Raw genomic sequence first — 27671 nt, 5'->3', positions numbered from 1 at the left:
AACGAATTCCAGAGTTTAATTATACGTTGGGTGAAGAAATATTTTCTCCGATTTGTTTTAAATTTACTACACTGTAGTTTCATCACATGCCCCCTAGTCCTAGTATTTTTGGAAAGCGTGAACAGACGCTTCACATCCACCTGTTCCACTCCACTCATTATTTTATATACCTCTATCATGTCTCCCCTCAGCCGTCTCTTCTCCAAGCTGTATAGCCCTAGCCTCCTTAGTCTTTCTTCATAGGGAAGTCGTCCCATCCCCGCTATCATTTTAGTCGCCCTTCGCTGCACCTTTTCCAATTCTACTATATCTTTCTTGAGATGCGGCGACCAGAATTAAACATAATACTCAAGGTGCGGTCGCACCATGGAGCGATACAACGGCATTATAACATCCTCACATCTGTTTTCCATACCTTTCCTAATAATACCCAACATTCTATTCACTTTCCTAGTCGCAGCAGCACACTGAGCAGTTCCCCTCGCTAGCGCCTGCTTCTCAGATGCCAGCGCAGCAAATTCCTTTGGGGCGCACTTTTCTCCCGTTCTGGAAACTAATATTAAATGGTCAAATTTACTAACCAAGAACCTGTTTAACCATTTCGTATTCTGCATCCCTAATTCAAAATCTGAAAAGGGGAGTGGATTCAGGAACCAATCTCCTCCTTACGATCCTGACACTAGGGTCCATGCATAGGAGGCAGCTCGAGGGTGCCAGTGGGTACTGAGCACCCCAATATGAGTACATTCCTTCACTGTGTCCACGGAGGGGTCATTTGTATTGTATTTGACACCCCCACTCATTTTGAAATGTTGGCTTTGATGGTTCCATGCATGAAATGCATGCATGCAAACTCTGCTGCACGACTCATCTTCCGCCAAAGTCGCTACGCTCACGTTAGCCCTCTCCTTAAGTCACTTCACTGGCTCCCTATCCATTTCCGCATTCAATTCAAGCTTCTCTTATTGACCTATAAGTGCATTCACTCTGCCGCTCCCCAGTACCTCTCCACTCTTGTCTCTCCCTATGTCCCCCCTCGGGTACTCCGTTCTGTAGATAAATCTCTCTTATCCGTCTCCTTCTCCTCTACTGCTAATTCCAGGCTCCATTCCTTTTATCTTGCTGCACCTCACACCTGGAATAGACTTCCCGAGCCTGTGTGTCTAGCCCCGTCCTTGGCCGTTTTCAAGTCCAAACTTAAAGCCCACTTCTTTACCACTGCTTTTGACTCCTAACCACTACTCACTTGCCCTGTCCTTTTATCCTCACCTATTTTACCCTTACCCTTAATTGTTCTGTTTACCTGTCTTATCTAGATTGTAAGCTCTTTGAGCAGGGACTGTCTTTTTGTGTATGGTGTACAGTGCTGCGTATGCCTTGTAGCGCTATAGAAATGATAAGTAGTAGTAATGTAGAAGCCTGCCCTTGCAGATCAGCAATGCGGCCGCGCAGGCTTCTGTTTCTGTGAATAGAAGCCTGCGTGGCTGCATTGCTGATCTGCAAGGGCAGGCTTCTACATGGAACGTTGCTACTGGAGGAGTAGCCTAGTGGTTAGTGCAGTGGGACATGGGATGTTGTTACTATTTGAGATTCTGGAATGTTGCTATTACTTGAGATTATACATGGAATGTTGCTACTGTTGGAGATTCTGTTGCTACTATTTGAGATTCTACATGGAATGTTGCTACTACTGGAGATTCTGTTGCTACTATTTGAGAGATTCTACATGGAATGTTGCTACTGTTGGAGATTCTGTTGCTACTATTTGAGATTCTACATGGAATGTTGCTACTAGTTGAGATTCTACATGGAATGTTGCTACTATTGGAGATTCTGTTGCTACTATTTGAGATTCTACATGGAATGTTGCTACTAGTTGAGATTCTACATGGAATGTTGCTACTATTGGAGATTCTGTTGCTACTATTTGAGATTCTACATGGAATGTTGCTACTATTGGAGATTCTGTTGCTACTATTTGAGATTCTACATGGAATGTTGCTATTCCACTAGCAACATTCCATTTTTAGATTGTAAGCTCTTTGAGCAGGGACTGTCTTTTTGTGTATGGTGCACAGCGCTGCGTATGCCTTGTAGCGCTATAGAAATGATAAATAGTAGTAGTAGTAGTAGAAATGCACTTCTGTACAAGGTGAAACATAGCCTGATGAGCTATGCTGACGGCTGATGGCTCCCTTCTTCTGTCTAGTGATCACAAGGATTAAAATATACAGGGCTTCTCTCTCTTCCTCAGCCTTTAAACCTACCTGTGACTCTGAACACTTTTCTATTAGCATGCTTGAACAGGTCCCTGACAGACACCTTTCAAAGCCATTCCTGCAGGTAAAGCAGTTTTTTCTGCTATCTAACTAGACAATGTAAAAAGTGCCCACACAAGGATGTCTGGTGTTTCACAACATGTGTACTATCACCCTCATCCAGGCACTGACTGAACTAACACACAGGCTTTTATGTTTTCAAAAGCGCAACCCCCAAAATAGCACCTGAACCATAAGAGGTGTGAGTGCACGCAAGCGCCTTTCTGTTTAGCACCTTTTTCAAGTGAAAGTCTTTGAAGAACCGTGGTACCTGTGGACATCGCAGCTCTGTGGGCAACAATGGTTTCCTAAGATGTGTACAAAGCTGAGCTAAAATTATCGGTCATAAATAGCAGGGAACTTTGTCGGGACAAAGCTAGCCAAGGTCTTCAGAGTGAGTCTGACCTTGCCTGTTTGGTGGGCTGCGGGCCAGTCACCATCCAGACTCCATGGGCCAGTTTCCCAGTTCACTAAAATTAAGGATGCCAATTTCCCACTTGTTGATAGTAACATAGTAGCAGGGCAGGGACTGTCTTTCTTCTATTTTTGTACAGCGCTGCGTACGCTTTGTAGCGCTATAGAAATGCTAAATAGTAGTAGTAGTAGTAGTATGAAGGCAGAGAAAGACCCACACGGTCCATCCAGTCTGCCCAACAAGATAAACTCATATGTGCTACTTTATGTGTATACCTGACCTTGATTTGTATCTACCATTTTCAGGGCACAGATCGTAGAAGTCTGCCCAGCACTAGCTCCGCCTCCCAACCACCAGCCCTTAGTGCAGAAGTGTAAATTAGTGCTAGTTAGCACCAATGAACTCCTATTATCGCTGGTAGCTAGTTCTACTTATCGCTTAATTTATCAATTAAGTTACCCACGTAACTGGTGCTATTCTATAACCTGTGTGCGCATATGTGTATGCCTTGTGCAAAAAACGTGCACGCAAGATTGTACAATGAGTAGGATTGTGACTGTCTGTCAATAAATAGAACTTCAGTTTTGCCAGGCTTATGATTTCAAGAGAAACAATTTTGCCCTACGCATTACATGTGGAGGAGTGGCCTAGTGGTTAGAGCACTGGTCTTGCAATCCACTGAAATCCTGAGGTGGCCGGTTCAAACCCCACTGCTGCTCCTTGTGATCTTGGGCAAGTCATTTAACCCTCCATTGCCTCAGGTACAAACTTAGGTTGTGAGCCTTCCAGGGACAGAGAAATATCCAGAGTACCTGAATGTAACTCACCTTGAGCTACTACTGAAAAAGCTGTGAGCAAAATCTAAATAAATAATAAAGATTCTAGAATTCTAAAGAATAACAAGATTCCATGCAGAATTTCAAAGTGTAGCAACATTCCATGTAGAACCCCAAAGAGTAACAAGATTCTTTGGGGTAGAGGAGTAGCCTAGTGGTTAGAGCATCAGTCTTGCAAGCCAGAGGTGGCCAGTTCAAATCCCACTGCTGCTCCTTGTGATCTTGGGCAAGTCACTTAACCCTCCATTGCCTCAGGTACAAACTTAGATTATGAGCCCTCCTGGGACAGAGAAATATCCAGAGTACCTGAATGTAACTCACCTTGAGCTACTACTGAAAAAGCTGTGAGCAAAATCCAAATAAATAATGTGCATAGAGTCAGCAACAATGTATGGATTTCTGTGCTATTTTGATGTGAATGCTGCCCCCCCCCCCCTCACACACACACACACACACACACATAGAGGGCATGCCCCATATATGGAGATGTACTTCCCATTGTATAATAAGAAGATCTAGCTAGATGTACAAAAATCTATGCCAGCTTTTGCACCCTCCTCAATACATGCACAAGTACCAGCTCTGGGTCTCAAGCATGGGGCAGGTACCAAAGCTCATGGTCCTCCTCTCCTTGGACCCTCCCAGATATCCACCTTACACTCTCCCCCATCCCCTGAGCCTCCTCCAACAGCACAGGAATTCCTTCCCTGTCCCTCTGAACCCTCCCCCCCCCCCTCCAACTTTCAGAGGGGATTCCTTCCCCCGTTGCTCCTATCCCCTCAGAGACCAAGAGCAAAATAGCATTTACTACTACTACTACTTATCATTTCTATAGCGCTACAAGGCATACACAGCGCTGTACACCATACACAAAGACAGTCCCTGCTCAAAGAGCTTACAATCTAGATAAGACAGGTAAACAGAACAATTAAGGGTAAGGGAATAAAGAGGTGAGGATAAAGGACAGGGCAAGTGAGTTAGGAGTCAAAAGCAGTGGTAAAGAGGTGGGTTTTGAGTTTGGACTTGAAAACGGCCAAAGACGGGGCTAGACGTACAGAATTAGCAGTAGAGGAGAAAGGGACAGATAAGAGAGGTTGTCTCATGGTACTACTGGTAGGGATCAAACTGCCAAATAATTGGGTCCCTGTGCTCTCGAGGGAGGGATCAGTGGGGTGGGGGAAGAGATCCTTGTGTTATCAGAAGGTGATGGGAGGGGGATATGGTGGCTGTTGAGGGGGTCCAAAGTGGGGTAGGGAATGTTCCTGACTGCAGCAATGCAATGGTGTGAATTCCCCTGCAAGTAATTCTAGGTATTTTACAAAAGGCTCCAAGCTCGGTAGAGCCTTTTGTGAAATACAGGGAAAAACTGAGTGCATCATGACCCGGACATCTCAGTTCCAATCTCAATGTTCTCTGTAAAATGGAACTTATAACGTTTCAGCATGTTTCGTTGTCTAGTTTTAAGCAAGTACACGTGTCTGATTTTACTAATAAATGCTGAAAAGGTTCTTATTAAACGCAAGAACACTCCGTGCTTTAAAGGGGCAAAGCTGTTATTTCAGGACATGAGCAATGGAATAAAGAAAAGTCAATAATCAGTTCAAGAACTGGCATAAGATTAAGTTGCATTCGTTTTGGAAATTTGTGTAAGGAGGAGGAAGAAAAAAAAAAAAAAAAGACCCCCTAACAGAATAATTGAGTGCAGAAATGAAAGCTTAATTCATAAAAGAAAACATTTTCCATTCATCAACCTGTATCGAGTTAAGCAGGAGCATTTTCAAGAAATCTGCAACTTGGAAAGGCAGCCAACAGGAAAGAGGAAATGTCGGAAGAATGTAAACTATTCGCGTTTCATAAAAAGTAACAAGTAAACACTTATTACATGCAAATAAGCTTCCACCATTGCTGTTTTAAATTAATGTTGGCAACACAACTAGAAGTTGGCCTGAGCCTAATGTTTAGTATGGATGAATCTAAAGTGCAGAATTATAAAAAATAAAAAGAGTAGACTTTGCTTAAAAATGCAAGATCTTTCTATCAGAAAATAATGCAGACCAAATAGAAACACATCTCGCTTTATTTCTGTTGAACTAGTGTCACTGTGTAGATGTTATGCATATGTATTTATTGTATGTTTATGTATGCATGCGCCCACGGTTCTAGGCTGCTTCCCAAACAAGTCACCCAAAGCAGTTTACAATGACAACGCTTAGCAATGCATCCTTCCGCAGATTACTGAAGACCCATCTGTTTGAGACAATTTACGGAAAAAACCAAAACACATAGAGTCCACACTCACTTACATCAATGCATCACACATCCACTTATGATCTCTCATCCCCCTAATTCCACATTACTCATACATATACTTACAGAAATATGTACACCATGTGCCCCTTTGTCTTAACACTGCCCTTAAGCTTCCCATTGTCTCCTCCCAAAGTCTCAATGCTGATGTCCCATTGTGATATCCCTAATGATACTTCGATTATCTCGCATAACTTGTACAATGTAACCCATAACCAATTTGTAACAACTGTATTTTCATTATTCTTATCTTATTGTAAGCCACACTGAGCCCGCAAAGAGGTGGGAAAATGTGGGATACAAATGCAAACAATAATAAGCAAAGCTCCAAAGCAATTATAAAATATATATAAAAAATAATAAAGCAGACACAAATAAAATAAAAAAAAGATAAAAGTGTACAGTAAAAATATTAGGTAAAATATAAATAATAACTTTGAGTTACTCAGCTGAAAATTCAACCCCAGGTGCATTCACAACTTAAACCACTAAACAAATATCACCACTCCCTACCCATTCTGATGGAAGGCTGAGAAACTTCAGATCAAACTATACATCCTCCATGAATTTAGTTTCCTGTGGTTTATAACAAGCTCTTTATCCTGATTCAAATTTGTTTTGATGTAATTTTTGTAAATGCAATGAAAAAATATATGTATATGTCCTCCAGGACTGACCAGCCAGCCAAAGAATACCTCGGGTTATCCTGAATGAACTAGCCAGGTATTGGCTTGATCTTAGCTCACCTCAATTAATTTATTTCAAATATGAAGGAGACTTCTAATCAACTTTTAGACCAGGTTGGAAGGAATTTGGAGAGTCTATAACAGGGGGACCTACCAAAAATGCTAATCAAATTATTTATTTTAAGCTTATTTTAAAAAGAAAAGTAGGCACTTATTTCCCTTTATGAAAAACCAGCATAACTGGTTGAAAACATGCCTTGATTTAAGGCATTAATCACTTACACCAGCCCTGGCTGGTCTCAATACCTGCTCCGAGATGTTAATGAGAGCACATGCAAATTCTATTATTTAATAATATACACGTGGAGTTACATTGCTCCGCCTACAACTCTGTCCAAAGTGCACCCACGTGAACACCCATCATCAAAGTACACGCCAGACAAATAACACATGTACTTTTACACTGGTTGGTATCATAGGTCATTGACATGCAAACATGGTTACTTGAGCATATGAATGAATATAATACCATCATTTACGTGGGTTGAAAGTGTCTAAATCTAGCCGGCCGCCTCACAGAAGTCCAAGTGTTTACAGGAGTGCAAACCCCAAAAATATTTAGCTTGAAATAGAGGGGAAATGCTCATCTAAATTGCTCCCGATCAAACTGTGTCATCATGAAACGGCAGTATAGCGAATAAATAAAACCATAAACCGTAACTGTAGATCGAGGTGTTGAAAGATGGCAGTTCAGAATCTGAATACAAGCTTTTTACTGATTGCCAAAAACTAAGGGGTCTTCAGAACAGGTGTCAGTGTAGCGTTATTTACAGCAGGGCTAACATTTAATAATAATAATAATATTAATAATAATGCCGGCACCTCCAACTATATCAAAGAAAGGCGAAAATAAGTCACAGGAATGGAAAGAAAATAGCAGATGTTAGGAGAACTGTAAAGAGTGCTTTAGGCATTTCTTATTTGCACATTTAAGACTAGATTCTATATATCGCGCCTAAAAAATCAGTGCAAAAAAAATACGCCTAAGCGTATTCTATAAAGTATGCCTAACTTTAGACGTGCTTTATAGAATATGCCTGAATTTCCAGGTGGTTTATAGAGCACCTGTCCACGTGACTAAATTTAGTTGTGGGCGGTTATGTAAAGTATAATGTGGTATAAATGCCGATGCCTAAATTAGGCGTAGACCGGGCGTATTCTATAACAACTTGCATAGATTTTAGAAATGCCCATGACCCGTCCATTCCACACCCATGGTCATGCCCCCTTTTCAACTATGTGACTTAGAATTTACACGCATCAGGTTATGGAATACGCTTAGACAATTCTGTGCATAAATTCTAACTAATGCCAATTAGTGTCAATTGTTAATTGGCAATTATCAGTGCCGATTGACTCGTTAACTAATTAAGTTGCACATGCAAATCCACATTACGATTGGATTTGTGCATGCAACTTAAATCACACTATATAGAATCCAGGGGGGTTAATATTTATTTATTTATATCCCGTATTAGTCCGAGTAGAACTCAGGTTCAATGTGGCTTACATAACAATTAGAAAAGCATGAACATGTTGAAAATATAGTAACAGAAAGTAAAATACATCATATAGTGTTAGACCGGTAAAACTTGAGTTAGGAACAAATGTAATTAAATACTTAGGGCCCTGTTTACTAAGCCGCGCTGTAGGCATGCTGGCATTATTAGCGCACGCTAATGCTAGAGACACCCATATATTCCTATGGGTGTCTCTAGCTTTAGTGCATGCTCATTTTTAGTGCACGCTGAAAACGTTAGCGTACCTTTGTAAACAGGGCCCTAAGTGGTTTAAGCTAGATAATTGAAATACGGAGGAAAAAGGTAAGGGCTAGGATTAGCTGAGATAGACAGGAGTAGTGGGAGGTGCTTATTAGCTGAGATAGACAGGAGTAGTGGGAGGTGCTTATTTCCTTAAAGGCTAGATTGAAGAAGTGAGTTTTCAATAGACTTTGGAATAACAAATAATCATCGGTACATTTGATGGTTTTATGTAAGGAGTTCCAAATTTTACTGCCTTCATATGAAAAGTATGGATTATTTTGTAGGTTACTTTCGGGAAATGTAGGTAATTCTCTAGATGATTTAGAGGCATTACATGAGGGTAATTCAAGGAGGTTGTTCATGTATACTGGGGCCGAACCATACAAAGTTTTGTGAATGAATTTATAATGGCTTGTGATCCCATTATAATCTGAATAGGTCCTGTAATTAATACTAATTAATGTTAGCTAATCTCTTCTGTTAAATGTAAACTACTTAGAACTTGTCAGTAAAACGGGTTATAAATGCCAATTTAAATTAATCAAAAGTATTGGCAATGTTTATACCAATAGTTCCCAACCTGTGGTCCACAGATCCTTGGGAGTCTGTACACCGTTACAGTGGGGTCAGCGGGACACAGAGAAGAGAAACAGAGGCAGAATCATCAATAGCTGTAGGGGAGGGAAGAAGCAGCAGCTATGGAGGTGGAATCCCAGGCAGTTGCGCAGACCAGAAGCAGAAGGGGGTGGGTGGGGCCAGCAGTGGCTGTGGTGGGGCTGGAGCACCGGGACCTCAGGCCATCTCTTTTCCAAGCTGAGGAGCCCTAACCTCTTTAGCCTTTCCTCATCCGGGAGCAGTTCCATCCCCTCTATCATTTTGGTCGCTCTTCTTTGAACCCTGTCTAATTCCGCTATATCTGTTTTGATATAAGGCAACCAGAACTGAACACAATACTCAAGGTGAGGTCACACCATAGAGCGACGCAGAGATTAAAACTAATAATGATCTTACAAGTACAGGCATTTAATCATACGTGTATTCCACAGTATGCAATTCAATTTCTTTTTGATTTTTGTTTTCTTCTGAGAAATTAGTGTTTAAAGATTTATTCAGCCAAAAGTATCCTTCTGCTGTCCTGGGCCTCCAGCTCAATTGGAACACAGCATGTATTTGAGAGATATGTTCTTAAAGTTTGTGGTGCTATCTCTCAAATACATACTGTGTTCCAATTGAGCTGGAGGCCCAGGACAGCAGAAGGATACTTTTGGCCGAATAAATCTTTATGTTCTTAAAGTTTGTGGTGCTAAGAGTTGCCCTATGGGGCAGACCGAGGGGTCCATCTAGTCCAATATTTTGCTTCCAACGGTGGTTACTCCAGATCACGAATATCTGGCAAAGTCCCCAAAAGTAGCAAGCTTCCATGCTACTTAATCCCAAGTCTAACTTAATAACAGTTTATGGACTTTTCCTCCAGGAATTTGTCCAAACGTTTTTTTTCAACCCAGCTACATTGACTGCTTGCTCTGGAAAAGAATTCCAGAGCTTAACTATGCTTTGAGTGAACAAATATTTTCTCCTGTTTGTTTTAAATGTGCTACTGTGGAACTTCATGGAGTGTCCCCTAGTCTTTGTAACGTTTGAAAGAGTAAACAATCGATTCACATTTACCCGTTCCACTCCATTTAGGATTTTATCGGCTGATAGCTATTGGGGAAAGGGAAAGGATGGGAGTTCTAAGGCTCTCCACAGCTTTCCTTCATGGATCTCTGGGGGAAGGGGGTGGGATTTGGTTTCTCCCCATTTCAACCCTCCTCCTGTCCAACCCAATTATTGCAACAGTGTTTGCTGGGTCACAGGATCAGAAAACATGATTCCCTCTGGAACTTGGTCCACTGATTCCTACCTATTTATACAATGACTGGGATTTCCTTCCTTTTCCTCCCAGACCCCCCCCTCTCGCTGGAATCTCCAACCTCTGACCCAAGAAGAGAAAAAGTGTGTAAAAGGTTTTTCTTTCTTTTCTTTTTTTTTAAGCTCTTCCTACATAGCCACTCCCACCATTATGAATGCAAATCAGTCTAGGTGCTGAAGTGGTTTCTCCTTGAACTTTGCCCAAATCTCCTACTGCAGTGCTTCCCAAACCTGGTCCTGGAGACACCCCAGCCAGTCAGGTTTTCAGAATGCAAATCTCTCTCATGAATATTCATTGTAGATATCCTGAAAACCTGACTGACTGGGGTGGGTGCCTCCAGGACCAGGTTTAGGAACCACTGTTCTATTGAGATGGATATGGGGGAAGCCACTGCTTGCCCTGGGATCCGTAGCATAGAATCCTGTTACTCTTTGGGATTCTGGCAGATACCTGTGACTACTACTACTACTTAACATTTCTAGAGCGCTACTAGGGTTATGCAGCGCTGTACAAATTAATAACTAAGGACGGTCCATGCTCAGAAGAGCTTACAATCTAAAGGACGAAATGTCAAGTTGGGGTAGTCTAGAATTCCTGAGTAGAGGTGTTGTGATTGGGTGCCGAAAGCGACATTGAAGAGGTGGGCTTTGAGCAATGATTTGAAGATGGGTAGGGAGGGGGCCTGGCGTATGGGCTCAGGGAGTTTGTTCCAAGCATGGGGTGAGGCGAGGCAGAAAGGGCGGAGCCTAGAGTTGGCAGTGGTGGAGAAGGGTACAGAAAGGAGAGATTTGTCTTGAGAGCGGAGGTTACGGGCAGGGACGTAAGGGGAGATGAGGGTAGAGAGGTAAGGAGGGGCTGCAGATCGAGTGCATTTGTAGGTTAGTAGGAGAAGCTTGAACTGTATGCGGTATCTGATCGGAAGCCAGTGAAGTGATGAGGAGAGGGGTGATATGAGTATATCAGTCAAGGCGGAAGATAAGAGGTGTGGCAGAGTTCTGGATGGACTGAAGGGGGGATATGTGGCTAAGTGGGAGGCTGGTGAGATACCTGTGACCTGGATCGGCTACTGTTGGAAGCAGGATACTGGGCTAGTAGGACCATCAGTCTGACCCAGTACAGCTATTCTTATGTTCTTTTGTTACGTTCCTAATTATGAAATCCAGTAGGATAAATAATGTTATAATAGAAAAAAGACCTCTACTGCATTATGATTCATTTGGACACCTCCATAAATAAGCGTTTATGGCCCTTATATTGCATTACCTACCTCTTCCGCTTCGTCCAACAAATCTGAGGTCATTGAACCTGGCCACTTGATTTTTCATGATGGCTGAAGCATTTCTGAGCTCCGCAGAATAATTCTCATCGTTGCCTGCCATCACTGTGACGACAGTCCCGTCAGGAACATCTCCCAGGGCCACAACCTGAAAAGTCAGGGTAAAATATAAGCTGGTATAGACCACAGATATAGCTTAGTGACCCAAGGGCTACAGTATCATTTTTAAAACACAGATATTTGGAACTCTATTAAAAACATAACTGTAGTGATACTTGGAAATCATCTTCCACACAGTTATAGCAACTGGCCACTCGCAGTATTTTAATGGCGTCTTATTATTTTGTTTTTCATTTCATTTTTTTATTGATGTACATCCTTTCATTGCCTCGTTGGATGCATGTAAGGGTATGTACAAATACATTCATTAAATTAAAATGATTGAACAAGCAGGCTACAGCACTCAAAATTCACTGATCAAAATAAAATCAGCAACGCCTGAGGCCTTGCTGTCTAAAGGTTTATGTGCTTATGGACAAAATATTTGGGCCTGAGCATAACAGAAACATGCCAGTAAAAATATGTTCCTGTTACAAAGGTTCTGAAGTGTTATCCAGCACCAGAAATGAAAGCCCTAATAGCTAAGCAAACTATTCAGGCATCGGTCAGAAATTATACTGCACCAGCTGAATGGTGGGAAATGGATTTTGGATTTCCTGTTCTTTTACATAACTGGGACATACAGTTACCCAGGATCTGAATCTAGAAATATTTCACTACACCAAAGAAACTGACTTGAAGAAGAGTGAGGAAGATAAAACATTAATTTATGATTTCTGGTCTTCTTGGAATGGGGTTTGGCACTGGTAAGATTCCAAAAATGCAATTCTGCTCCCAGGAAATGTCTGAATCTTGGTGTGGGCTGACTTTAATCTTTATTAAATACTGTAATTTTTGACTGCTGTCGTTTGCTGTCTATCTTTTACTATTCTTAAATACGTAAGGGCTTAGTGTTTAACGGCTGAAGCTAGTCTCTATTTCAACTGTTTTTATTCTCAGATCAGAGTTGTATAAACCCGGGATACCTGGACTTCACTGGGCGTATTGGGTTTCTGTTTTTGTTCAGGTGTCTTCAGATTTTTGTCACAAGAAATACAAATGATCAATCGATTTCACATTTCCTTGCGGCAAAATTATTTTATAGGTAATTATATGATATTAATTACTCATTACTACATTTCCTGTTGGACATACACCCCCGACTGATCTACAAAAATAATATTTTTTTCCTTATCACTCCAAAAACTCTCTCTTTAGGTTTTAGAGTTGGGGGTTTAAAAAAAATCCAACCAACCCATCATGGCCATTACAAACTAATTTGAAAAGATTGATCTTTATTCTTCTTTCACAATTTAATACTTATTTGTGACGGTCATGGTAGAGCCCAGCTCATAATCCCCAATCATTCCTGGGACATCCTGCGTCTCTTACAGATAAACATGGCAGGAACTTTGGTGCAATTACTGATCAGATTCATAAAACGGAATGAGAAAGTGAAAATGTTATTTTTTTTCAGGTTTCCGGAGTATCAGCTTTTCTGAGTAGTTTTGTGCAAAATTCAAGGAAAAAAAATCACATATTTGTGGAAATGGATGGGTGAGGTTTTGCTTTGTACATTTTATTTCATGGCTTCTCACAACCCTTGCTTTAGTAACCGATTTGAAAAGCATATATCTTATCTCAGTTTGTTCCCCCACCCCCACCCCTTCCCCTTGAAAGGTTTTTAATATGACTACATCAAACAGAAAGTAAATTGTGATTATGTTTTGATTGAGAGCACATATATGGCAGGATCACTTAGAATCCTGACACGGAAAGGAATCTAAACCAGGACCCTCCTCATACAGACTAACTTCTTTCCATTCTTATGACTTAGTTTCTCCTTTCTTTGATGTTGTCGGAGGTAAAGGCATTTTTATTATTATTATTATAATTATAATTAAATGTTAGCCCTGCTGCAGATATTTTTGAAAGGGGGAAAAGTGAACTTTCTCACAATATGAGAGGCTCAAGGTGCCTCTCAATGCCTCCCCCTCTATTAAATATAGCCTAAGAAAAGGGGGAAACATTTTTTTTTAAGAAAAATCTCTCTGTATATTGTTTGAATTCCTCAGCTGTTCCGGAATTTTGCTATGGGAGAGTTTGATTGCTCTTATAATCTTTGGGGAACCGCAGTGGTCTCTAATCAATAAATCGAACTCTCCCCCCTTTATTTTAATTTTTTTTTTTTTTTAGAAAAACATTTTGGGGTCTTCTCCCCCTTACCTTGAAGGCCACCGGGAGCGTCTTGTTGCACCTCCAGTGCGAAGGCAGCACCGAGCACAGGAAGTTGGGGCTGTCGGTCCGCACCAGCTCCCCGGGGTGATCGGCCAGCACGTCCACCACGGAGCGGACCTCGGTCCGAGCCCTGCCGGGAGCCGTCCCACTCAGGGCGCCGCTGCTGTCTCCCATCTTGCCGCAGGGGAAGGACGTGGACGGAGGTGAGAAGCGCCTGCTGGTGGTCGGGTCTACGGGAATACGCATCACAACAGCGGGGTTAGAGAGCCGAGCCAGAGGTGGGGGGACAAGGCCGGCAGCAGAGAGGCAGGACCCGGGGAGAGCAAAGCCCCACCGGAACCCCCGACCCGCAGAAAGAAAAAGCAAAGTCGGGCTAGTTTAGAAACGCTCAGAGAAAGCAGAACAGTCACAAAGCTCATTCCAAGGCCAGCTTTTTCTGTCTTGTGCACTCCTTTAAAAGCAAAAAAAAAAGGTCCATTACCCTGGTGGTTACCCAGACTGTGGAAAGGATCCTGCGATGCAGCAAATAGATCTAGAGGGTAGAACGTTTCCTGACTACACTTTTGATTCGAATTCGCTCTGCTTTTGACACCAGCAGGAATCCGTTTTCTTTTATCGGGTGCAACTAACGCATCTCTTCAGTGAGGAAAGCAAGAAACCTTTTTTTTTTCACAAGTTTGTTGCCCCCCCCTCCCTTTCCCTTACTCCCCTTTCTGTCAGTTACTTTCGTAAGCAGATCAAGTTCTTTTTTTTTTTTTTATCGCAAATCGCTTCCTATTTGTAACGAAAGATACTTGTCAGACCACAGCAGGCTACAAAAAAAGAGAAGTTAAACGTGGGGCTCTATCTTAAAGCTTCCTTCCTGCTGCTCTCTGACAAGTTTTCACACGCCAGTCTTTTTCTGCTCGATTTTTAACTCCCTCGCTTAAAAAAAAATAAATAAATAAAATTGTTTTCCGAAAGCTGGGAAAAACCTTCAAAGTTCCTGATCCCTCCTCACCCCAAAAGAAAAGTAGAACAGGTAAAAACCCAGTCCATTTGAAAGAGCCTCCTTTGGGGTTTTTTTTTTTGTTTTAACAAATGTCCATCCCTTAATTCTCTGGCACCCCTGAACTCTCTTGAACGACACCCCCAAGACCAAAAGTCCTCCGAAGTGACCAAAAGCCTGCAGGAGACCCCGAGCAATGCAAGTCCGTACAGTTTTCTCTTCGAGTCGTCCCCCTCCAGAAGATTCTCCCTTAATTTCTTGCTTTCTGCATGCAAAATATATATATATATATTTAAAAACTTTATTTTTATTTAAACCCCTTATCTTATTAGAGGCTGGAAAGGATCGGGCACCACTCGTGCCCTGCAGAAACCTCGAGGGCTCTGACAACTGGCTTCAACTCGCTGCTGTGCTGTCCTACACTATCTCCGAACCGCCACGGGGGTGGGCGGGGCCATCGGTACAGGCAGTCGGTATGACCAATAGAAATAAAGCAATGGGGGCTAAGGCCCGGAAAAAAAGGTGGGGCAGTGGGAGGAGCTGGTGAACCTGGTCCTTCGTCGTCATCCGCTGAACAGACGAGTTCATTCGGATCTTGCGTTGAAGTTGCAGCGCGCGCGCGCAACTGCTTAATGCATTCGTCCAAGCTAATACATTTTAAGCTCTGTGAAAACTGGAACCAGCTGGAAATACTACAGTTTGGTTTTTTTGTGTGTTTGTTTTTCTTTCTTTCTTTTTTTTTTTACTGCTGCTAAATTGCCGGGAAAACTAAAGCAAGTTGACTAAAGGTTGTCATTTTCTATTAACGCAAGACTTTCCCTCTCCCTTGTCTCAAGGGAACTACTGTCAACTAAAGCCAACACAATACCTATAAAACATGTATTTTCTGAAATATGATACCTGCAATTAGCGGTACAGGTTGACATCTGCCTGGTCTAGTTTTGATTTTCAGCCAGAATTTAAGGAGGACTTGATGGGTTTATTACGGTCATTACATCTGGCCCTTGAGGTGTAAAATGAGAGGAATTTATTCCAAGAATATTGTACACCTGCCAAATAAAAACGTTTTGTTTTAATCCGATAAAAGGATTAACGAATGTGGGCATATAACCACTTTTAAAACACAATAGTTTGCTTCCTCTTTTTGAAAAGTTTGACAGACAGATTCTTGCGCATTTTAATCGATGCATCGATATACATCTATAAATGTAGATTATAAATAGAGTCCAACATAAATCGCATTGCTGCAGAAGGGTGTCTTTCCAAAACCACATTATTTGGAGTGTTCAATGGTATAAAACCTGGAAGTATTTTAAATGCCACATTCTTTCGATTTAGTATATTTTAAATGTAAAACCGAAACACATGTGACAGATGGAGACGTTCCTACTTCAGGCTGCGACATTCAAGGGCAGCGGAATATCTTTGTGGTTGGAGGGGGTCAGGCAAGCCCATCTCCAGCCCCACCCCAAACCCTACAGTTGCTAATGGGGCCATGGGACCTGTGGCTTCCCCCCCCCCCCCCCCCCCCCCACACACACCCCAATTCCGCTGCCTGCGAGGTTTCTCCAGATCGGCTCGCTTACCGGATGTGATTGCAGAGCGCCGATTTTCAAAATAACTTCATTTTTTCAGTTTACTTATAGGATTTGAAGTTGAATCTTCTTCTCCCATTTTAAGAAGCTGTCTTTTTTTTTTTTTTAATGTGGTTTTAAATTTTTTTTCCTTTAAATATTGCAACCTGATGGTGTTACTGAGGCTGATCTGTGAAAGACACGGTGAAGTTTCTCCTTTTATAAAAAGCCAATACAACAATTATATATTCCAGAGAGCAGAACCAACTGTGCTTAAATTCTCCTGTTCCAGCAGTTGGTAATCTAACTTGTCCTCCGAGAGAACACAATGTCCCTTTTTTGTTCGACTGCGTTTGATTATCCTTAAAGTATCATTTCCATTACAGCGTCCTATACATGTATGTTGGTCCATCCCTAACACACACTCACAACATACCTAAAACATGCCTCTCTCTCTGGCACGAAACGGACTTTAGCGGATAAGCAGGAAACCGTTTTATCACAGCAGCCTGGATCATTGCCAATCTTTGCACAAGCAGCGTTAAAGAGTGTTTTAGTACCCTGTAGTGGACTGTGCTAGGGAGGGTGATCAGAACAACAGACAGAACAACGTAGGACTATAACTAGTAGGCTAGTTTACAAGACATAATTTGCCGTTAGTTAGTTAGTTATTGCATTTGCATCCCACCTCTTTGCAGGCTCAATGTGGTTTACAATACATCATGGATAGGGGAAATGAGAAGAGAATAGACATTTGGTGTTACAGAAGGATTTTGGGTTGCATAGTAATGGAATACATGATAGTAATATAACAAAAGGCATTCATTACATTTCTGGATAGATGTGGGAGTATCACATGTTTACAAACCCTGGTAGGTAGGATCACACTGGATAGGCCTAAAAAGTCCTTATCTGCCTTCCTTTTCTCTTTATTCATTTACTTCTTTCTACACACCTAGGCTCCCACATGTCTCACCGTTGTCCGCAATTATTCTGATAAAATGGTCAGTTGGATTAGGACATTTTGTAGGCATTTGGGGTGATAAAGGGCTGGTGAGATGCGTGGAAACCTGTAGAATTACTTTTGGGTAAGTTACTGTCCCTGAAAAGGAAGGCCATATCACAGGGGCTAGAATTATTTCAACAGGGCCCTGGTGGAGTGGCCTAGTGGTTAGAGCACCGGTCTTGCAATCCAGAGGTGGCCAGTTGAAATCCCACTGCTGCTCCTTGTGATCTTGGGCAAGTCACTTAACCCTCCATTGCCTCCGGTACAAACTTAGATTGTGAGGCCTCCTGGGACAGAGAAATATCCAGAGTACCTGAATGTAACTCACCTTGAGCTACTACTGAAAAAAGGTGTGAGCAAAATCTAAATTAATAAATATATGGAATGTTGCTACTATTGAAGATTCTGGAATGTTGCTACTATTTGAGATTCTACATGGAATGCAAGGAGTGGCCTAGTGGTTAGAGCACCGGTCTTGCAATCCAGAGGTGGCTGGTTGAAATCCCACCGTTGCTCCTTGTGATCTTGGGCAAGTCACTTAACCCTCAGGTGCAAACTTAGATTGTGAGCCCTCCTGGGACAGAGAAATATCCAGAGTACCTGAAGGTAACTCACCTTGAGCTACTACTGAAAAAGCTGTGAGCAAAATCTAAATAAATGAAAAGCTCCTGTATTGGAATTTCAAGTCAACCTTTAAAAAATAATAAATCGATGGACTGTTATCGATGCTTCTGGTGCAGACCCGAACGTAAGTTTAAAAATCCTTTCACTCCAAAGCTGGTGCATCCAAAAGCTGTAAACTGCGAGATTTAAGGGTTCTCTCGGTTCCCACCCCCGCAGAAGTCAGGGCTATTGGAAAAGGTATAACACTTAAGTACACCTTCCCCACAGAAAAGTAGCTTTGTCCCCAACTGTACCCTACCCCACCCCACCCTCGTCACGCCCAGATGCTGCCCAGCAGGACCTCTACTGAATGCTTGTGACCACTAGTGGTCGCTGTGGTCACACATTTACTTCGCTCTCCCTCATCTGCAGATTTACTGAACGACCCAGAAAAGTAAGCGATGCGAGCTTGTCTCTTTCCTTCTCTGCTCTGCCAAAATTGGCAGCTACAGTAAACCTGCAATCTGTACTGATTTGCTTCTGCTTCAGCGCTCAGCAATCACCTGTCACTGTGTCGGGATTTTAAACTTTTACAAACCCCCCTGAAAAATCCCGACATTAAAGCGCACCTCAAAGCTTATGACATTCTAACATCAAACGATGCTGAATTTGACTGGTGGCTCTGACACTCTATAGACGATTTATCAACGCTCTTACCTATTTAATTAAATTAAAAAAAAAAAAAACAAGGTTAGCCGGCAATATTTGGATGCAACTTATTTTTTCTTTATTTTTAAAAATGAAGGCGCATCCGTAAAAAAAATTTTTAAACCCTTTTCTGTGTGCATGTGTCTGAGCTGCTTTCCGTTTCCCACATCACCTCGTTTGCTGAAATTGCAAATATGTGTTTTGTGTGAATTAAAAAGCCAGGTGTGATTTATGTTACTTCCCACATTGTTCTCTTTCTCGAGAAAATTGGAAATTCCGGAAGAAAGTCAGAAACGTTTGCTGTGCTCGTAGAGAGCATTTATTAAACCCGGTAAATCATTACATTTAAGGTTAAAGGGACAGAAAACATTCCCGCTACCGTTCTCAATTTTTCATACCTAAAGTTGCAGTTTATGGAGGAAAGCAGCCTGACCAGATTTTCCTTGATAAAACTTGAAACACAGCAAGAGAGCTGAGTAAAACAGAGAGCGTTCGAGCTGTTATCACTTCTCCATAAGTTGCATTTGTGAATACATTTAATTCCGCGCTTTAAATATGAAAGTAGTTCACTAGCACGCGGTGCAGCGTGACTGATTTCAGAATACCGGCAGTACCTAAAAATGCGTAAAGAATAGCAACGAGGCTGCGTTTAATACATAGAATTCGAGCTGTGTGGGTTGGAGCTTTCAAGCGCCTGTGCTGGGGACAAGGAAACCGGGGCCGCCTCCTGTGTTTGCAGGTTTGGGGTCTTGTGTGTACAGCCTGTGTGGGTGTTGATCTCGGGGAAGGCAGCAGGAAATCTTGCTACTGGGCTAATTGGGTTTCTGCCAGGTAACTTGTGACCTGGATTGGCCACTGTTGGAGGCAGGAGACTGGGCAAGGTGGACCACTGCTGGTCTGACCCACTGTGGCTATTCGTATGTTCTTATGCATATGGAAGGCAAGGGAGGGGATTTGCTGAATTTGGTCCCTTATTAGCCTATTCAAGCCCGGGAGCGTAAGACCGATCCTGAGCCCCATTCTCGGGTTACAACGCATCTATCAGCTACCGGCACAAATCCGCCTCCGAAAGCCGCTCGAACGAAACGATCTGTCGGCATTTGTGTCTGTTCTAATTTTCAGAAATGAAAGACGCCAGAAGAGACTTTTTCTTTCCCGGGCGACACATTTTCTGGTGCACCTGCTTAATACGTGGCAGCTGCTACATATCATCTTTGCTGTTTCTTGAACCTCTGGCATACGTTTTGGGTCACGAGACTTGCTTTCATTTTTTAAAATCCAAAATATACGTCTAATGTTATTTCCCTGAAGCCACCCCCCCTGATTATTGGGACTGTATTTATGACCTTGTAGACAGAGAGCTCTAAACAGCCTTAGCACAACCGTTTCTAAAGCTTTCCGAATCTGTTCTTAGGGTTGAAATCAAAATAATTTAAACGGGAAAAGAGAGAGGGGGGGTTCTGTTATCACGTTTATTTAAATCGAGTGTCTAAAATGCTTCTCCTGCGTGACTTGACACCTGCCATGTCTAACAGGACAGTAAAATTTGATCCCTTAGATGCATTTCGCCCCTTAAATATTGTATGCATTGATATGTAGTGACTTAAAATACATTGCCCACTTGTTAGCAAAATCTTGTTCTAGAATTCCTGCTTCAGCTTTCTGCAAATTCCGTGCAAAAGAAAGTGAATTGGATATTTTCTACAAAAACCATAATTTTACCTTCCTCTAATCCGGATATTATAATAGCGGAAGATTATCATAAGCTACTTAATTTTATGCTGGCAATTGCTCTGCACCTCGTCATATGCAAGTGGAAAGCTCATTCGAAGTTGAACTTCAAAGAATGGTGGATCACCTTTTTGTGTGATCAGAAAGTATGAAGCTGCCCTGCGGCTCTCAAGCAACTCACCCTTCAGTCTTCACTAAAAAATGTAAAAGCTGCGTTGGACTCCTGTGACATAGGTTACTCCAACTAAGTCTCTCCTATAATCTTTTATCTGTATTTTCTTGCTTTTAAGAAAGCAGCTGGTTAATTATTGCATTTTAAACACTAGATGCTCCCTGTTCTGTGTTATGTTGTTAATCTCTCTGTTGTGATTATTTAAACAAAAATTAAAATTAGAAAGTGTCAGAAACATGTCCCCATATTTTCAGGCGGCACATTTCGAATAATATTTCCCTCAGAGTTTGTGTCAATTGTCTATCAGAAAGGCTGAACGAGCTGCAGTTTAAACCTAGCTTATTTTTCCCGCAATAAAGGCTATCGTATAGCAAGGCGAATATTTGTACGTTTTGATCGCTAGACAGAGATCAAAACTAGGGTTTCCGTTCCCAAGCGAATAAATCACATTAGAAATGAAGCAAGATAACATTCTGACCGTTGCACTCCTTCAGACAAGGCTGCATTTTCTCTTTCTGTATTACGCTCCCGGTGCTGCAGAGAAGCCGGCGAATTTAATTCTCCCTCTGATATCTCACGTCTAAACTATGCTTTAGACGCTTGCTGTACATTTTAATAATATGGAGTCTGTCGAGGGGGTTCAGATAATAACAGCAGTAACTGGAGGCCACATCAGACACTTTGATTTTCATAAAGCAATTTCACAATACAGGAACCCCCCCCCCCCCCCCCTTCCCAAGTAAGGTAAAGGCAGATTGGAGCACAGCAAGGCTGAGGACAAGCTAAGCAAAGGATTCATACCGTGGCTGTCTTTATTGCAAAATCAGTTCTCGATTTTGTTTTTGTATTATCGAATAAAGCTTACTGTTGGCATGCACACACAAAAAAAGACATTTTGATGCAGCAAAATCCATCTCTTCTGAGGTGTTTTATTCCCAATAAACAAAAGAAACCATTTGGGGCTTGTTTCGTGTTTTGAAATACTTATGGACTACGGGGTTCTTTTGGTGGGGGGGGGAGGGGGGCTTCTGGATTCACCTTTTTTGCTTATTTTTTTTGTTTGTTTTTATTTTTTGTTCGTTTGTTTTTTAAGAGTGAGCTGTTTATAGCCACAGGGCCGAGAGAATGAGATCTGCAGGTAAACAGCAAAATTATTATTTATTGCACGTGTATCCCACATTTTCACACCTATTTGCAGGCTCAATGTGTGATTACAAAGATCTGTCATGGCATCGCCATTGCAGGGTTAAAAGATACAAATTGGTGTTATAAAGAGATCAAGGATGACAGATAAGAACTAAGTAAACAATTAAAGAAAGACGTCCTTTAGAGTCAGGGTGGAATGGTGAAGTGTTAAAGTTAAGTTAGGGATTTTCGTGGTAGGCCTTGTTGCATAGATAGGTTTTCAGAGATTTGCGAAAGTTAGTCATAATAATAGTAACTGAAAAGTAACCAGAGAAGGGGGCTGAAAGATCTACAATCAGTCACTCGTTTTCCATAGAATCCCACTACTTTAAGAAAGGAGGCCCCCCTGTCCTCAACTAAATCCCTTTTTTTTTAGGGCTTCGTTTCTATACTGACTCTGCCAGAATCCCTTTAGCCACCAGCAGCACCGAGCAAGTGTTTGAGGTACGTTGAAATAAGAAAGTCGGCATTTTTTTAACCAGCTGTTCGGTTTATTTTTCCTAGTTTGACTTTGCCGGAGATTTTTCTGACGTATTTTTTTTTTTTCAAATTGTCTATCTTTTCGGCCCCGGTGATCCCGGCACTTTCCCTCTTAAGGTATTTCAGGCAGCAGAGAAATGCAAATGCAACCATCATTTAAAAAAAAAATCGAGAGAAAAAGAAAATATTCGTTTTATATATTTAATTGCATTTCAATGTTGAACGCACATTACCAGCTATGGCTATGCTACATCCTATGAACTTGTATTTGGAGCATTCAAGTTTGAAATTCAAGGTGTGCTTGCAATAAATGAATAACTACAATGAAACACATCACACCTTACACGAGACGTACAGGGGGAAATGGGAAGAACTTCCAGTGACTCAGATTTAATAAATCTTTTTAGCTGTGTGTGTATATAACATTGGGGTTTCATGGATTTAAGAGGACCTGCAGGAAAGAGAAGGCAGTTTGATCAGGTTGTTACAAATAAATTATGAATTCGTTTTGCGTGTGCAATTTAGAACCGGTGTCTCTGTTCCCGAAGGCATTCCCAGTTCAGCTCTACGATCGCCTTGTCAGCTTCCTCAGTAATTATGCCATTGCCTTACATTATTAAGTTATTGCTGGAGTGCACCATTTAAATAAATCAGCAAATGAACAAAATGTTACTTCCGATCCAAAGTTCATCGTTTCAAGGACAAAATGACCAACAATGACCCCGAACTAGGGTTTAGACTGATCCTGTCTTTGGAAGAAGGCAAAGATTTTGGACTTCACGTCTAATGTATCTTCTTTTTTCCTGTCCTTTTTATCCACACCTCTTTTCCCTTACCTTAATTGTTCTGTCTGTTTACCTGTCTTATCTAGATTGTCAGATCTTTGAGCAGGGACTGTCTTTTTGTGTACGGTGTACAGCGTTGCGTATGCCTTGTAGCCCTATAGAAATGATAAGTAGTAGTAGTAGTCTTTAAAAACAATCATAGGCCTGCCAGAAAATCACTTTTTACGCTTTTGTTAAGTTTATTAAGAAGGAAGGCGTGCAATGAAAGAAAATTACTATTTTGAACACTTGGCCCTCGGATGCATTCTACACCTCACTGCGCGTGCTTTCTTGCCTGCACAATTTCGGCAGTGTTTTAATGGTTGCTTTAGTACTACAATTTGTGGTGGTGTTGTTGTTGTAGCTGCTGGTTTTTGTTTGTTTTTTTTATTTCTAGGCAAACCTCATTTTCGGAGCGTCCGTTTGTGCTCGGTGCAACTGTTTGGTTTGCTTTAAGGTGTAGGAGGCGTTTGGTTCCTGTGGTGCTGAAGCTCAAATGACGACTTGGCCAGCCATTGACTTTGGTGACGTACTTTTGGACAAGTCAATGGGCCACCTGACACCGCTGTTTTCACAGAAAAAGGAAAAGGCATCAGAAAATCCGTGCAAACACGTTCAGGGCTTACTAAGAGCTTGTCTTTACATAAACCTAAAATCATAAGCACCGCCATACTGGGAAAAGACCAAGGGTCCATCAAGCCAAGCATCCTGTCCCCGACAGCGGCCAATCGAGGCTTCAAGAACCCGGCAAAACCCCCTAAATAATAATAATAATTTTTTAATAATGTTCAATGGACTTTTCCTTCAGGAATCTGTCCAAACCCCCCTTAAACCCTGCAAGGCCAGCTGCTGCCACTACATTCTCCGGCAACGAGTTCCAGAGTCCAACTACGCTGAGTAAAGAAAAACTTTCTCCTGTTTGTTTTAATTCTACCATATTCTAGCTTCATCTTGTGTCCCCTGGTTCTATTGTTGTTTGAAAGTGTAAACAAACACTTCATATCTGTCCGCTGTACTCCGCTCATTATCTCGTAGACTTCTATCATATCACCCCTCAGCCGCCTTTTCTCCAAGCTGAAAAGCCCTAACCTTCTCAGCCTTTCCTCATAGGGAAGTCGTTCCATTCCCTTTATCATTTTCGTTGCCCTTCTCTGCACCTTCTCCAATTCCTTTATATCTTTTCTGAGATGCGGCGACCAGAATTGGACACAATATTCGAGGTGCGGTCGCACCATGGAGCGATACAACAGCATTATAACATCCTCGTGTTTGTTTACCATCCCTTTCCTAATAATACCCAACATTCTGTGCGCTTTCTTAGCCGCCGCAGCACACTGGGTGGACGTTTTCATCAGTTCACACAATTAAGTAACCACAGGTTGTCAACATTTAAATACTGAAACTTTTCACTATACTATCCAGGTAGATGAATTCCTTCAGTAAAAAGGGCACCTTAAGCAAGGAAAGTGGGGAAAAGATCTCAGTGAAAAAAAAAGGGGTTATCTTTCCTTATGTGCTTCTCACCCAGTCCTTGAGGCTTATCAGGTTTTCAGGATATTCACAACAATAGATTTACATACAAAGAGGGCAGTGCATGCAAATCTGTCTCATGCATATTCATTGTGGATATCTTGAAAACCTGATGGGACCTGGTCTGCCTCAAGGACTGGGCTGAGAAGCACTGCCTTATAGAGAGCATGAAGGGATCTAGAGAAGGGGTTCTCTCACCCCAATTCTGGGGGCACCTGTAGCCAGTCAGGTTTTCAGGATATCCACAACGAATATGCAGGAGATACATTTACACACATTAACATTCACTATATGCAAATATATCTCATGTATATTTATAGTTGGTATCCTGAAAACCTGACTACTAAGGTGTTTCCCAGGTTGACAACCGCTGATCTAGAGTCGGCTGAACTCAGTTTGTGCAGATGAAATAAATACAAGAACTAGGAGGCCCACAATTGAAACTACTAAGTAGTCATTTTAAAACAAACTGGAGAAAATATTTCTTCACTCAACCTGCAATTAAACTCTGGAAGTTGTTGCCAGAGAATGTGGTAAAAGCAGTTAGCTTAGCAGGGTTTTTAAAAAGTTTGGACGACTTCCTACAGTCTATAAGTCATTATTAAGATGGACTTGAGAAAATCCACTGCTTATTCCTAGGATAAGCAGCATAAAATCTGATTTTATTCTTTCGGGATCTTGCAGGGCACCTGTGACCTGGATTGGCCACTGTTGGAAACAGGATACTGGGCTTGATGGACCTTCAGTCTGACATAGTATGACAATGCTTATCTACTATAATAAAACTCACCCTCAACGTTCTGAGGACACTGACGTCAGTGAAGCCAAGCCCTGACTTCCTTCAAAAAGGTTTGAAGGTTCGTGGTGGTGAAGCCACCAATATCGCTCCGGGCCCCGCCCTTGAGGGCGGAGCAATGGCAGAACAACGAAAGGGGTTGGCAGGGAGGGAGGAAGGCAGGGAGGAAATCGCTCCGGGCCCCGCCCTGGCGTCAAACGTCATGACGTTGGGGGCGGAGCAATGGCAGAACAATGAAGGGGTTGGCCAGGGAGGGAGGGGGGTGGAGACAAAAACCTTGCTAGCGCCCTTTTCATTTGCTCTGAAACGGGCCTCTTTTACTAGTGTTCTTATGTTTCTTAATGAAAATAAATAAATAAATAATACGAATTTTAATCTAGTAGGAGCAGAGCACAGGAAGATGGTTCTGGCTCACCTCCAGCTGTTGTTAAAGGCACAGGTCAGTGTTTCTGGAGTCAGTCCTTGGGACACACCCTGCCAGTTGGGTTTTCAGGATATCCACAATGAATAGACATGAGAGAGATTTGCATGCACTGCCTCCTTGGTATGCAAATCTCTCTCGTGCATATTCATTGCGGATATACTGAAAACCCGACTGGCTGGGTGTACCCTGAGGACGGTTTCAAAATCAGTGTGTTTGCTTTTAAGGCTTTTTTTTTTTTTTTGCAGGTATCAAGCACTAATAATGTCTGCAAGAACCTAAAAAGTAAAGCCCTTAAAAGCAAATGTGTTAGTTTTGCAATTAGTGCTTCTTAGAAACATAATCTGCTGTAGCACGCATTATATGCATGGGCGTGTTATATCAGTTTATTTTTACATAGACTTGCGATCTGCACATGCTTAATGTGGGCACATTAATAGACCAATAATACTCAGAACTCCCGTGGTAAAGCCAACAGCGCAGAATCCATATCACCAAACGGCGCCAAAAAGTAGCTCAAGAATGCTCAGAAATGGTATTCAAATTGTGGGGTCCTTTTACGAAGGTGCTCTGAAAAATGGGCTGCGCCGGTGTAGGCACGGATTTTGGTTGCGCGCAGATCCATTTTTCAGCACGCCTGTAAAAAAGGCCTTTTAACATTGTTGCTGAAAATGGACGTGGGTCTGAGACCTTACTGCCACCCATTGACTTAGTAGTAAGGTCTCATGCAGTAACTGTGCGGTAATCGTCTACGCACGTAGAATGATGATTACAGCCCAGTTTCTGCTGCGCACAGGAAAATAAAAATTATTTTCCAGCATGCATAGTGGACACACTTAAAAAACAAAATTACTGCCCAGGCCACACGGTAGCTCGGCAGTAACTCCAAACTGGCTCACGTAGGACGCACATATGCGCCTACACGGCTTAGTAAAGGGGCCCCTATATGCATGCTGTAAAAGTGAAAGCAAGGGGGAACATACTTGGAGCCTGTGCAGAAGAATTTAGTGGTAAGGTCAGCTCTTGTGCGCAGGCAACAGGCAAACCAGGAAGCGAAGTACACGTTAGTGTCTGTTTTCTGCGTCTTTAAAAATACGCTTTTCAATTTTTTTTTTATTTGGAAGGCCGTTTAATTGCAGAAAATAGGCGCCAATGTGTGCATTCTCTTTTGGGATTCCTCGGACTCGCCCACATTTATTTCTTAGTACCTTTGCTCATGGGCTTGCGTGGGCTTTCTTCCACTTGCAAAAGAAAGCAAACCCAGCAGATTTTAAAGAAAGAATCGTGAGAAATCCTCTCTTCAAACACCCTAGTGCCTGTTCCGAGCTGGCGTTATGTTTTCGACAGTGAGGACGGCTTTGTTTTGTGCGCTGTTCTCTGAGCATTGGGAGGGAATAGGAAATGACCTCATTAACATCCATTTGACTACATTTGCATGCTATTTGCACTCATCTTTGGTGAGCACATTTCCTCCCGCGCTAGAGCCCTTCGGGCATTCTGCGCTCACTAATCCCGCTGCTAATCCAGCCCTAATTTCCTGTAGTACCAATGTTATGTTTTTAGCATCGGCCCATATATACATGAAACTACAATAATCGTTATGTTCTATCCCTCTTTCCTCTTCTCCCTGTTGTTAAATTCTTTACAATCAAACAGCACCAGCCCTGACCAGGGTTTGCACTCAGCAGGCTGTGAATATGCTGAATTAGTCAGATGCCTGAACACTGTCAAGCAGTCCCCATG

General features: G+C 42.1%; 1 protein-coding gene across 1 annotated transcript in view; it reads right to left on the bottom strand.

The window, feature by feature from the left end:
• Positions 1–14590, bottom strand: part of RUNX3 (RUNX family transcription factor 3) — a 95058-nt gene extending 80468 nt beyond the window's left edge. Inside the window, exons 1-2 of the mRNA XM_030220062.1 lie at positions 13899–14590; positions 11565–11721 (exon numbers count right to left, since the gene is read on the bottom strand). Of these exons, the coding sequence (XP_030075922.1) occupies positions 11565–11721; positions 13899–14156 (415 nt within the window). The 5' untranslated portion in view covers positions 14157–14590. The remainder of the gene's footprint in view (positions 1–11564; positions 11722–13898) is intronic.
• Between the last annotated feature and the right edge of the window lie 13081 nt (positions 14591–27671).

The sequence above is a fragment of the Microcaecilia unicolor genome, chromosome 11 (genome assembly GCF_901765095.1).
Source record: "Microcaecilia unicolor chromosome 11, aMicUni1.1, whole genome shotgun sequence".
NCBI classification, from domain to species: domain Eukaryota; kingdom Metazoa; phylum Chordata; class Amphibia; order Gymnophiona; family Siphonopidae; genus Microcaecilia; species Microcaecilia unicolor.
This window is presented reverse-complemented; position numbering and strand designations above follow the sequence as displayed.